The sequence below is a fragment of the Rana temporaria genome, chromosome 9 (genome assembly GCF_905171775.1).
Source record: "Rana temporaria chromosome 9, aRanTem1.1, whole genome shotgun sequence".
Lineage (NCBI taxonomy): Eukaryota > Metazoa > Chordata > Amphibia > Anura > Ranidae > Rana > Rana temporaria.
The window spans coordinates 115,972,314-115,986,353 of NC_053497.1; the positions used below are offsets into that span (position 1 = coordinate 115,972,314).

Consider the following 14,040-nt stretch of genomic DNA (forward strand, 5'->3'; position numbering starts at 1 on the left):
TTATCCTCCAGTTCCTGCTTAGACTCAGGAGGGAAGATGATAGCCATAATCCCTTACTGGCCCAACAGGCCTCCGTTTCCCCTCCTAACGCTTCTCAGTTTTTGGGAACCGGTTGCCCTGCCGCTCAGACCAGACCTGCTGTCGTAGGGCACGACACTACACCACTGCCACCCCTGCCCAAGCTAATCTGTGCCTAAAGGCATGGTTGTTCAAAGGAGAAGGCTGGAGGCACTAGGGTGCCCAAAAGAGGTTATTCCCACACTCCTGAGTGCAAGGAGAAAAAGCACCAACCCAGTGTACGAACGTATATGGGGTAAATTCACAAGCCACATGTCTTCCAGAGCCAACTCTTTAGTACCCCGGCAGTTCAGGACATCTTAAGCTTCCTGCAGTCGGGCCTGGATGTGGCCTTATCTGTCAGTTCCCTCCATGTACAGGTGTCAGCGATCTCAGCTTTCACTGGGGTGTCGTGGGCCAGGCACAACCTTGTTCATTAATTTTTCAAGGGAGAAGTTAGGTTCAGGCCACCAAGGAAACCTAGGTTCCCCAAGTGGGATCTCCCACTAGACCTTAAATTTTTCTCACAGCTCGACAAACTACTCTCAATTTCAAACTGCCTTTTTGATAGCCATCACTTCAGCAAAAAAAATATCCAAAATTCAGGCTTTAGGGTCAAAAGAGCCCTTTTCTAACCTTCTTCCTGGACAGAGTGATTTTTTTTTTTAATTCTTTATTTTGTTATAATTTAAAGTATACACAATTCCTTAAAACCAAACAACATTTCTCACCTCCATAAGAATATGTCAACCATATTCTCTTATTTCTGTAACTATAACCTTTCCCTCCCGCCTCCCCTACCACCCCCCTACCCTATCTTATTCCTCCTCAATATGTACTTCTAATTTCACTGTATTTCTTTGTCAGTTTAAACTCTTTCCAATCTTCCCATCTCTTGGAAAATCCTTCTCTTCATAACTGTGTCTAAGATATTCCATATTTCGAGTCTCTTCTATCTTATCAAACCACTCCCCTATCTTTGGGCTATCTACTTCCCTCCAGTTCTTCGGCATCAAGCTTTTTGCAGCATTTTCTGGTATGTCAATTTTAGTGATCTCCTTTTATGTACCTTAGTATTTCCTTCCAGTATGTTCTAATTGTGGGGCATCCCCACCAAATATGACCCATGGTTCCTATTTGTTTACACCCCGCCAACATTCTGTTGTCTGTCCTATTTGGTACTTCCCCAGAAAAGGAAAATTACGGTAAGTATTTGATAGGGAATTTTCAGTTTTCTCTTCTTTTCTCTTATATCCCTTTTAGTTTTTCTATTCCAGGTCCCAGCTTAAAATAATATTCTGCTGAAATTTGATTGAATTGGTTGATATTGCTTTGAACAAAACGCATGATTACATGTCTGTCTTGCAGGGCTTTACTGGAAAACAAGGGCCTGAAGGACAGCAGGGGCCTGTGGGCATGTATGTAAGTATGTTACATGCATCTATTAAAATTACACATTTGGTGGAATAGAGTAGCTTAATAACAGTATTAGCAGGCAGATTTTTGTAATTAGTGGCTTGCTGAAAGCACTTTTTACAACAATGACCCTGTGATGTTCCAGTTTCTGGTCATTCAAAAAGTATTAAACCCCAAACCAAAAAAATGTATATATTGCAGTTTACGAATCATCAGATTTGGTGTCTACATTTGTTTTCTTTATTTAGGCTTTTTTCATACACCTCCTGTATTGGAGTGCCTACACTCTGGATGAAGGAGCACCTTTGGACAGCAGAAGCCAAACTCCAGATAACACTTTATAAGGCGTTATAGCAAACAGTTTTTAACTTGTGGGATAAAGATTTTACATAAATAAATAAAACCTGTTTATTGTAAGCACCCCTGTCAGTAGTAAATGGTTTGTTTCACTCCTGTAACAGCTACATCTGAAGGGCAGCTTATTCTGTTGAAAAATAGACTTACTGGCAAGATCACCAGGTGAAAATAAAAGAATGAAAGCCTAAAAAAGAATCAGTAAGCTGCAATAGAATCAATGTTTGCTTTTGGGTTTAATGCCGCTTTCAGTCTGCATGATGGCTTTCTCAGCCATCAGAGGCTACCGCAGAGTGACAAGTTCTTGTTACACATATTTGTTCATGCTTTAAAGCTCAATTCCATCCAAAATTATTTATTTTTTTGTGTTGGAGAGTAGGGTAAGGTAAAGTCTTTATCAGTGCTGTATATTTTCTATTGGAAGAAGTCTCTTTAGTGAGATAGCAAATAAAATCAAAAATAAAAATGATAAAAAAACAAACAGTATAAATAGAAACTCTGTGTTGTTAGTTTACCCTACAAAAAAAACTTTTATAAGAAACAAATTTCAGCTGCTACAATTAATCCTCAAGTTCAAATTATACAAACTATACTGTACATATCATAGTTCTCAAAAATACTACCTCAAAGGTGCAAATATTATATATATATATTTTTTGTAAATATTATATATACATTATATACAGAGGGTAAATTTAAGTATTGAAAATGTCACAATTTTTTTAGGTAAATATATTTCAAAAGGTGCTATTGACATGAAATGTTCACCATATGTTGGTAGCAACCCATGCAATCCATACATACAAAGAAACCAAAACAAATAAGTTCAGAAATTAAGTTATGTGTAATAAAATGGAATGAGACAGGGAAAAAGTACACATGAAGAAAGGGAGGCGCAAAAAGACATGGAAAGCCAAGACACCAGCTGAAATCTATCAGTAGTTAAAAAGCAATTCTGCCCCTTGTAAGTACAAATTAATATCAGTTGGTTCGGTCTTAAATGATGGCCTTTAAAAAGGTGTCTCATTACCAAGGTGTCACACAAGAAACATCTCATGATGGGTAAAAGCAAAGAGCTCTCAAGACCTTCCAACTTTATTGTTGCAAAACATACTGATGGCATTGGTTACAGAAGGATTTCTAAACTTCTGAATGTTCCAGTGAGCACTGTTTGGGCCATAATCCAAAAGTGGAAAGAACATAATTTCACCATAAACCAGCCACGACCAGATGCTCCTCGCAAGGAGTGAAAATAATTATCAGAAGAGTTGTCCAAGAACCAAGGACCACTTGTGGAGCACTTCAGAAAGACCTGGAATTAGCAGGTACAACTGTTTCAAAGAAAACAATAAGTAATACACTGAACGACCATGGCCTATATGCACACCACGCAAGACTCCATTGCTGAAGAAAAAGTGTTGAAGCTCATTTCAAGTTTGCTGCACAAGATTTAGACAAGTCTGTGAAATGCTAGGAGAATATAGTCTGGTCAAATGAGACCAAAATTTTACATTTGGAGGTCAAATATCATACCAACAGTGAAGTTTGGAGGTGAGAATATCATGGCGTGGGGCTGTTTCTCAGCATACGGTACTGGTAAACTTACTATTATTAATGGAAGAATAAATGGAAAAATGTACCAAGACATTCTTGATAAAAATCTGCTGCCATCTACCAAGATGATGAAGATGAAATGAGGGTGGACAATGATCCCAAACACAAATCCAAGGAAACTCTCAATTGCTTTCAAAGAAAGAAAATAAATCTGCTAGAATAACCCAGTCAATCACCTGACTTTAATCCAATAGAAATTCTACAGAAAGAACTAAAGATCAGAGCTCATAGAGGCCCATGGAACCTTCATGATTTAAAGACTGTGTGGAAGAATGGGCCAAAGTCACATCTGAGCAGTGCATGCAACTAGGTTCTTCATACAGTAGGCATCTTGAAGGTGTCATTACCAACAAAGGATTTTGTATGAAAAAAATTCTATGAATTTCAGTTAGCGTGTTCAATAGTTCTGTGTCATTCCATATTTTTTTTTTTACACATAACTTTAATTCTGAACTTATTTGTTTTGGTTCCTTTGTATGTATAGATTGCAAGGGTTGTTACCGACATGTGGTGAAAATTGCATGTCAATGGCACCTTTAAAAATATATTTGCCTAAAAAAAGGGTGACATGTTCAATACTTATTTTACCCGCTGTATACAGTATGTATGTATGTGTGTATATATGTATATGTGTGTGTATATATATATATATATATGTGTATATGGAAAAAAATTATTTGATCCCCTGCAGATTTTTTAAGTTTGCCAACTTACAAAGAAATTAAGGGTCTATAATATGTAACATAGGTGTATTTTAAATGATAGAGTCAGAATATTAACCAAAAATACAGAAAAAACCCCACAAAACAACTGTTATAAATTAAGTTGCAGCTCAGTGAGTAAAATAAGTATTTGATCACCAAGCAAAACATGAGTTAGTAGTTGGTGGAGAAACCCTTGTGGGCACAGGGGTATGATGTTTCTTGTAGGTGGTAACCAGGTTTGCACACATCTCAGAAGGGATTTTGGTCCACTGTTCTTTACAGATCTTCTCTAAATCCTTCAGGTTTCTTGGCTGTCTCTTGGCATCTTAAAGTTTCAGCTCCCTCCCAGGGGCGGACTGACAACTCATGGGGCCCCCGGGCAATAGAAGATTATGGGGCCCCTGGGCTTACAGATGGCCACCACGCCAGGAGGCAGTGCAGAGGGGGGGGGCAGCTAAAATCTCGAGGATTTTCACATCAAAAGCATGTCGGTTTCGGACATATCAGGGACAGATCTAAAAAAAACATAGATTTTTACATACTGTCCCTGGTTTTACTGAGCCTGGCAACCCTGATGGGGCCCCCTAGTGGCATGGGGCCCTTGGGCAGTGCCCGAGTGACTCAATGGTCAGTCCGCCCCTGCTCCCTCCATACATTTTCTAAAGGATTAAGATGTGGAGACTGACTAGACCACTCCAAGACCTTAACATGCTTCTTCTTGAGCCACTGCTTTGTTGCCTTGGCGGTATGTTTTGAGTAATTGTCTGCTGGAAGACCCATCAACGACCCATCTTCACTGTTCGGGCTGAGGGAAGAAGGTTCTCATCCAAGATCTTACAATACATGGACCCGTCCATTGGCCCCTCAATGTGGCAAAGTCGGCCTTTACCTTTTAGCAGAGAAATAGCCCCAAAGCATCATGTTTCCACCTCCTTGCTTGACTGTAGGGATGGTGTTCTTAGGGTCATATTCAGCATTTTTCTTCCTCCAAACACAGTGAGTAGAGTTAATGCCAAAGAGCTAAATGACCACAGCACTTTCTCCCAATCCTTCTCTGAATCATTTAGATGTTCATTGGCATGACTGTACATGTTCCTTCTTGAGGAGGGAAGCTCACCGTGTTTGGAGGAAGAAATATGCTGACTATGACCCTATGGACCTCAATCCACAAACGGTCACCATCAAATTTAACTTAACTTGAGCAGTTCTGCAAAGAACAGTGGGCAAATATTGCAAGTTAGTAGAGACATATCCCACAGAAAATTCACAATATAAAATCTGCGCTAATGTAGCCAGTAGCCAGGTATTGTTGCCTGCACTTCAGGGACAGTGCTGTTGATGATGAGCTGTGTCCCTCTAGTGTTGGCTTGGACTCCATGTTGTCATTTCCTAAAAGCAAAGCAGAGCATTGTGGGATGTGTAGTTCAGAATGCTGGGGTTTTAATTCTACCAGGACTGGCCTGAACTACAGCTACCAGACTACTGGGAGAGAAGAACAGACTGCTGGGAGAGGATATAAAGGGGATGGTCTAGGCCTAGAATGCTCTTTTGGGACCCCGGTCTGGAGCTTCCAGCAGGAACTCTGTGCATATGTGTTGCGGACAAGTCGCAGCAGCGTTCAGAGGGACTTCTGTGGACAGCATCACCTCCCTATCTTGCAGAGGTCTGGAGGCTGTTACTGCTCCTTTCACGCTTCCTGCACTTCAGATCTGGGTGGGCCGCAGTGCGACGGAGGTCGGAAGCTATTCCCTGAGCCAGGACCCAGAGGGAGATCCTGAAAAGCCATCACCATCGCTACCAGCAACTTCAGTTACTATGTCATTGAGAAAGCACATGCCCATTTAATCATATAGACACTATATACAGACACCATTGTCTTTGTCCACATCTCTGGTACTTGTAGTGCCAGCAGATGCAAGTTTATTTAATCCCATAAACACTGTATACAGACACCTGTGCTTTTGCTCACATCTCTGGTATCTGTATCTACAGGATAAAATACAATTAAACAAACCTACACTGTGATCACTTGTGCTTTGGTTATACAGGAAAAGTCTGCATCCTCTATTGGTTAACCACATACCAGCTAAATTTGCTCTGGAATTTAGCTGGTATGTGGTTAATCATCCAGGAATTTGTTCACCTACCATTCTTTGAGTGCTAGCTGCTGGATTCTATGGAGTTACCCATAACCCCTTTTATTCCTTCCCAATCTTCACAAGTGACTAGTGTTTCTTAACTTAAAGGGTCTGCTTTCAGCTATCTTGAACTCTGCTTAACCAGTTGCCGACCAGCCGCCATCGTTACCCCGACAGGTTGTCTCCTCTGCGCGAATCACTGTAGCACTTTAAGGGGTTTCTGCCGCATGACGTAGGAGCTAATGCACGTGCCTGGCGGCCGCAATATCTGCCGGGCACCCACAATCGCTCCTGAGAGAGATAGAAAGGAGATTTGTCAATGTAAACAGACAGATCTCTGTTCTGTCAGGGGAGAGGAGACAGATCTGCTGTTCATACTGGTTATGAACAGCAATCGGTCTCCTCTTCCAGGCACTCACGTCCCCCACAGTTAGAAACACTCCCTAAAACACACGTTTAACCCCTTGATCGCCACCTAGTGTTAACCCCTTCCCTGCCAATTACATTTATACAGTAATCAGTGGCTATTTGGCCACATGGTCCCAAAATAGTATCAAAAGTGTCCGATCTGTCTGCCGCAATGTTGCAGTCCCGCTAAAAATTTGCAGATTGCCATCATTGCTAGTAAAAATAAATAATATATGGTATATGTATGGGTCTCAGATTGCGTTTGCTAACGCTATTGGAGATGTTGAAATGCTTTTGTACTGTTGTATACATCTTTTAAATCTTTTCAATAAATATCATTGAATACTAAAAATAAATAATAATAAATTGTCATAAATCTATTCCCTTTTTTGTAGATGCTACACATTTTGCCCAAACCAATCAATATACGCTTATTAAGATTTTTTTTTTTTTTTGCCAAAAATATGTAGAAGAATACATATCGGCCTAAACTGATGAGAATATTTGTTTATTTTAAAAATAAAATTAAAAGTTTATTGCATCTTTTTTGACTATATAATTTAATATTTGTACCTTTTGAGTTACTTAGTACATTTGAGGTATTATTTTTAAGCACTACATAGTAGATAACGTTGATACATTTTTAGTACGGTGAGACTGTACTGACATTGTTTTTAATTCTCTCTGTCTTGTTTTGCCCTGTGACAATCACACACACTATTTCTTAAATGGGTGCTGCAATTACAGAAAGTGAGGGTCAGTGTTTGCATGGTGTCATTGACAGAATTCATAACATGACAGAATTTGTAACTCTTCCCCAACTTTTTCCAAAACTAAACAAACAAATTTACTGGAGTTAGGCTGTGTAAGCCATAATTTTTAGTTGTACTTTTGGTGTTTAGAAATAGTGTATCTCTGGTATAAAACTGCTTTTTTCAGTTTCATGCTAAATTGTTACTCTTGTTGTAGAAGCTGTGTGGAGTTTTGACTTTGGGATAAGAATATAAAACTTTTAATATCTCTTATTCCTAAGGGGTTGGCAGGTCCATCAGGTCAAAGAGGTCGAACCGGGCATCCTGGGGAGAAGGTACAGTATGGAAGATCTCCTCTTTTGATGCAGAATCAAAAATATATTTTCTCTGTGTTTTTATGTTCAGAACTAAAAAATATTGCATATTTCTACTTTCTATTTATCACTTATAGCCAGACGGTCACAAGCACCCATTAGGTTTAGTAGCTTTTCTGCAGGCCAAATAGAGAGATCACTTTGAGTCTATATGACAACATAAATAGCAGAATGGGTCACAAAAAAGAGATAACGCCTCACCCTCTCTCCTATTAAAAGACAGGACCATTTTTGCAAAAAAAAGGTTTTTTATTTATAATTGAACCAGTTATAAAAAACAGTTTAGAAACATATAGACTCAAAAAAACATGTACAATAAAATTAACCAAAAGCCATCACCTTTTGACTTTAGGGCTGTCAAGGGTTCTTAAGCTTCAAACGTGACCCTACCAGGTAAAATTCCAAGCATCAAAAATTAGTGCTTACTAGATGGTAATAAGGCGTTACATTTTTAATAGGCAGAAACCATGCATATTAAATAGGGGGAGCCACTCCGTTATTGAAATCTGCAGTTTGTCTGTCAGTCCAGGTGCAACTGTTAAAACTTGGTATAGACCAGTACTTGCCATAGTATTTGGTGTGCAAGACCGGTACTATACCAGTTAAAGCAATACCATTGAAGGGTCTGCATGTCTACAATGTTCACATATTTGTACTGCACAATGTTTGCCCACATGCTATATTTCAAAACATATACATCTAACTTTCTTTTTACTATAACAGGGAGAGATTGGACCACCCGGAATTCCAGGACCACCAGGCAAATCTGGTCCAAAGGTATATGAATACCCTGTGAATACAATACAAATCAGAAATAATAAAGTTAAATAGCAACATGTCATTAAAAGGTGATGGTCGTTAAAAAAGTGATATATTAGTTAAAGGTTGAGCCTGATAGGGAAAGCCAGACAATTATATATGTCTCAGATACTTCAAACGTGAGTGCTCATTGCAATAATCCATGGCTGTTCCTGTCCAGCATGTTCCAACAGAAGGTGGTGGCTAGACCAGGTTCTGTTGGACAGACTGATGTACACACTGACCAAACGTCAACCGACTTTCTGATGAAATTTCATTAAAATTTTTAAGTAAATAAAACCTTTTATTTCCTCTCATCCCTAAACCTTTCCTTTACTAGCATAAAAAAAATCGGCATTACCAGCAAAAGATGGTATATTCCTGTAGCTTACCATCCAGATGAGTTCATTTTAATTTTAAAGGCCCAGTCACACTAATGCATTGTGGTGACACACAGTACTGTGTGTTGTGCCACCATTCCTTTCCTTTTGAATGGCACCCAGTGCACCCAGGCTGAAAAGTACATCACACTTGCTTTGTAGTGTACCATATGAGTCATCTGTGTATTGTGGGGCCTGCATTAAAAAAATAGTGCATGTGTGAATTTCAGAGCATTGCAATACAATGGCAGCTGACTCAAAAGGAATAGGCTGCCTTAAGATGAGTCATGACAAGACGCAAACATTGCACATTACCACAATGCTCTTAATCTGCATTCACACCTAGGCGACAAGTAACGCCGCGTACGCGGCGTATTTTACCGCAATTTCGTTTACTTTTTTTTTTTTTTTCACAAAGAATTAAACATTGCTGTCTATGGTCGAACGCCAATGCCCCCTGAAAAAAAGGGTCCGGGACTTGTTTTCAGGCGGCAGGCGTACGGCGTTTCGGTGTTCGGCGTGAGAAGTGAACCATCTCATAGACAGCAATGGAAATTCGCCCCTCCAGCGTATCGAGCGTCGGGCGTTTTGTCGCCAAGGTGTGAATGGAGCCTAAGTTTGAATGTGCTCTTTTATTGGTATAGGTGTTTTACTCAACGACAATGTAACTATAGCCAATTTACAATGTATTATTATTATTATTATTATACAGGATTTATATAGCGCCAACAGTTTACGCAGCTTATTTGTCTTATTTGTAACTCTTTGTTTTAAATAATGTTTGTTTCTCATATAGGGGCCTCCAGGTCCTCCCGGGGAAAGGGGACCCAATGGGCCACAGGTATTAATATTCTTTATCTTTCAAAAAAGTCCAACCTGAGTTGATTATATCCTGGGCCATGTCATAATAGGTCTGTTTAAAAAAAATGTGCCCATTTGATCAGTTCATGAACTTTTCAAGATTGTATATATTAACAATTAACTGCTGAAATTTAGGGATAGTATTGGAGGGATGCTAGGAAGCAAATGCCCCAGGAGCCACAATTCTTAACAGTCTCCCTTTTGGCAGTTTTTCTATTTGGAATTGCTATATTTTTCCAAAATGTTCCATATCTTTATTAACATACTTTGAAGGCTGCAGTAGTATGTTTAGTTAAAGTGTTGCATTCTGAGATCAAGATCAAGTTTAACCACTTCCATACTGGGCACTTACGCCCCTTCCTGCCCAAGCCAATTTTCAGCTTTCAGCACTGTCGCACTTTGAATGACAATTGCGCGGTCGTGCTACACTGTACCCAAACAATTTTTTTATCATTTTGTTCCCACAAATAGAGCTTTCTTTTGGTGGTATTTGATCACCTCTGCGGTTTTTATTTTTTGCGCTATAAACAAAAGAAGAGTGACAATTTAAAAAAAAAACACTATTTTTTACTTTTTTATTTAATAAATATCACATTTTTTAAAAAAAAAAACGTTTTTTTTCCTCAGTTTAGGCCGATATGTATTCTTCTACATGTTTTTGGTAAAAAAAATCGCAATGATCATATATTGATTGGTTTGCGCAAAAGTTATAGCGTTTACAAAATAGCTGATAGATTTATGGCATTTTTATTTTATTAATTTTTTTACTAGTATTGGCGGCGATTTGCGATTTTTTTTACTGTCACCGTGACATTGCGGCGAACACATCGGACACTTTTGACACGTTTTTGGCGCCATTCACATTTATACAGCGATTAATGCGATAAATATGCACTAATTACTGTATAAATGTGACTGGCATTCAAGGGGTTAACACTAGGGGGTGAGGGAGGGGTTAATATGTATACCTAAATTGTGTTCTAACTGTGGGGAAAGGGGGGTGACTGGGGGAGGTGACCGATGCTGTGTCCCTATGTACAAGGGACACAGATCGGTCTCCTCTCTCCCCTGACAGGACGTGGAGCTCTGTGTTTACACACAGAGCTCCACGTCTTGTCCCTGTAGCCGCCGATCCCGAGTGCCTGGCGGACATCGCGACCGCCAGGCACGCGCATCGGCATCTCGGGGACGCGCCGGGCGCGCGCGCGCTGCCGCCGGCGCGCTCGCGCGCCCCCCAGTGGCCGCAAGAATACAGGATGTCAAATGACGTCCTGTTGAATTTTCAGAGTAACCGTGGAGCCGTCATTTGACGATGGCCCGGTACTCTAGTGGTTAACATGCAGATTGGCAGCACAGTGTAATGCATTTTTCAGTGCTGCACACAGTCAGGAACATTTTTAGAGATTATGCTTCCCTAGGCACATATGGTTAACACTTTATGCTGGCATCACTGCTTTATTTAGAATTACTGATATTTACTGTAAAAATTAAATATTTATTGATAAATACTGTGAAAATAAAATAGAGAATGGTCAATTGAGTCTGCAATACATTTTAAATCCAAAGTCACCATTGTTCCCTACATTCCACCATTTAAAAGATGGCAAACAAAGAGGGGTCTCTGTTATGGTTATGCGTACTGGGCTCACGACTAGCTGTGTGTGTAGCAGCCATTTTGTTCACATTCAGCCATTACATTTTATTTGTCATTGGCTTCTCTGTTTTAAAACTAGAGATCCAGCAGCTCTGATTCCTCCCCCCCCCCTCCTTCCTCCACTTTATACAATACACAAACTGTTAACTGATGGACCTTACCAATTCATTGATCAGACACACAGACCTTTCCATTACCCAATCCACAATTTATATCTAGAAACCCTAAAAAAAACTGTCACCCTTGCAAGCTGAGCATTCCAGAGAACTAACAGATACAGGTTGTAAATAGCTCAGTTGGAGTGGATGGACAATACACATCTCTGCAGCCTGGATAGCTGTTATAACTCTGAATCTTTAGCATGTATTATAACTCATGAAATAATAATAGCACAACCAGAATATAGACATATTTACCTCCCTCAGTTAAATTACAGTGTTTTGAGTCCAGACACTGCTGCCCTAGGAGCACCGGGAGCAGAACCATCCCAATTCAGGCGAACTGGGCATCTGAAACCTGTCTAGTTTATATATAAGCTAAATTCATACTGGACAATATTCTGCATGTTAACAGGCCATACCCAGTAGGAGATATGAATACCTATAAAAAACTGTATTTGGGACATACAGTGGGGATCGAAAGTTTGGGTACCCCAGGTAAAAATTTGTATTAATGTGCATAACGAAGCCAAGGAAAGATGGAACAATCTCCAAAAGGCATCAAATTACAGATTAGACATTCTTATAATTTGTCAAAAAAAGTTAGATTTTATTTTCATCATTTACACTTTCAAAATTACAGAAAACAAAAAAATGGCGTCTGCAAAAGTTTGGGCACTCTGCAGAGGTAATATCTTATACTGCCCCCTTTGGCAAGTATCACAGCTTGTAAATGCTTTTTGTAGCCAGCCAAGAGTCTTTCAATTCTTGTTTGAGTTATCTTTGCCCATTCTTCCTTACAAAAGTCTTCCAGTTCTTTGAGATTTCTGGGCTGTCTGTCACGTGCTGCTCTTTTAAAGTCTATCCATAGATTTTCAATTATGTTGAGGTCAGGAGATTGTGAAGGCCATGGCAAAACCTTTAGTTTACGCCTCTTGATGTAATTCCCCATGGATTTTGAGGTGTGTTTAGGATCATTATCCATTTGTAGAAGCCATCCTCTCTTTAACTTTAGCTTTTTTACAGATGGCATCAAGTTACCATCCAAAATTTGCTGAAATTTTATTGAATCCATTTTTCCTTCTACTCGTGAAATGTTCCCTGTGCCACTGGCTGCAATACAACCCCAAAGCATGATTGATCCACCCCCATGCTTAACAGTTGGACAGAGGTTCTTTTAATTAAATTATGTGCCCTTTCTTTTCCAAACGTACCTTTGCTCATTCCGGCCAAAAAGTTCTATTTTAACCTCATCGGTCCACAGAACTTGTTTCCAAAATGCATCAGGCTTTTCTATATGTTCATTTGCAAGGTTGATTTTTGTGGTGAGGACATAGAAGAGGTTTTCTTCTGATGACTCTTCCATGAAGACCATATTTGTACAAGTATCTCTTTATAGTGGAATAGTGTACCACAACTCCAGTGTCTGCCAGATCTTTCTGGAGGGATCGTGCAGTCAAACGTGGGTTTTGAATTGCTTTTCTCACAATCCTGCAAGCTGTTCTGTCTGATATTTTTCTTGGTCTTCCAGATCTTGCTTTAACTTCCACTGTTCCTGATGACTGCCATTTCTTAATTACATTCCGAACAGAGGATATTGACATCTAAAACGCTTTGCTATCTTCTTATAGCCTTCTCCAGCTTTGTGAGCGTCAACTATTTTCAGTTTCAGTTTTCTAGACAACTGCTTAGAAGAACCCATGGTGCTGATTTTTGGGGCAAGGTCAGATGAGTCTGGGCATTTAAAACCTTTGAGATTGACATCACCTGGTCTTCCCAGACGATGATTGAGAACAATCCATGACACTGGCAGGTCTCAGCTTTGCATGCTATAAATTCTGCAGGGTGCCCAAACTTTTGCAGACACCATTTTTTTGTTTTCTGTAATTTTGAAAGTGCAAATGATGGAAATAAAATCTAACTTTTTTTGACATATTATAAGAATTTCTAATCTGTAATTTGATGCCTTTTGGAGATTGTTCCATCTTTCCTTGGCTTCGTTATGAACATTAATACAATTTTTTACCTGGGGTGCCCAAACTTTCGATCCCCACTGTAGTCATAAACATTGAGACATCCCCATAAACCACTCCTTAGATGCTTAATTGGTCAGATGGCCTCTGTCAACACCCCTTTGATCCCAGAGAAAAGGGGAATTTCAGGACAGATTGACAGCTTTCATGTACCATCAACCAAGGAACATCTCTCAAGTTATGAGAGCCAATAACACCTTACTCATTGATTGAACTCTGCTAAAACCAAGGACTTTGCAAGCATTCTTCGTTTTTAACTCATTTTTATCTCTCTGTTGTTTTATTGTCTCTTTATTACTTTGTAACACCCTATGTCTGTAAATATTTTACTTGCCCCAT

The 14,040-nt window shown here is 39.5% G+C and overlaps 1 protein-coding gene across 3 annotated transcripts in view; it reads left to right on the forward strand.

Moving 5' to 3' along the window:
- Positions 1-14,040, forward strand: part of LOC120913886 (collagen alpha-1(I) chain-like) — a 342,467-nt gene that overhangs the window by 263,577 nt on the left and 64,850 nt on the right. For all 3 annotated transcript variants that reach the window (XR_005743585.1, XM_040324213.1, XM_040324214.1), the window contains 4 exons: positions 1,426-1,479; positions 7,725-7,778; positions 8,541-8,594; positions 9,792-9,836. Coding sequence is in view for 2 of the 3 variants with exons in the window: in XM_040324213.1 (XP_040180147.1) it covers positions 1,426-1,479; positions 7,725-7,778; positions 8,541-8,594; positions 9,792-9,836 (207 nt within the window). In the remaining variant the exon portion in view is untranslated. The remainder of the gene's footprint in view (positions 1-1,425; positions 1,480-7,724; positions 7,779-8,540; positions 8,595-9,791; positions 9,837-14,040) is intronic.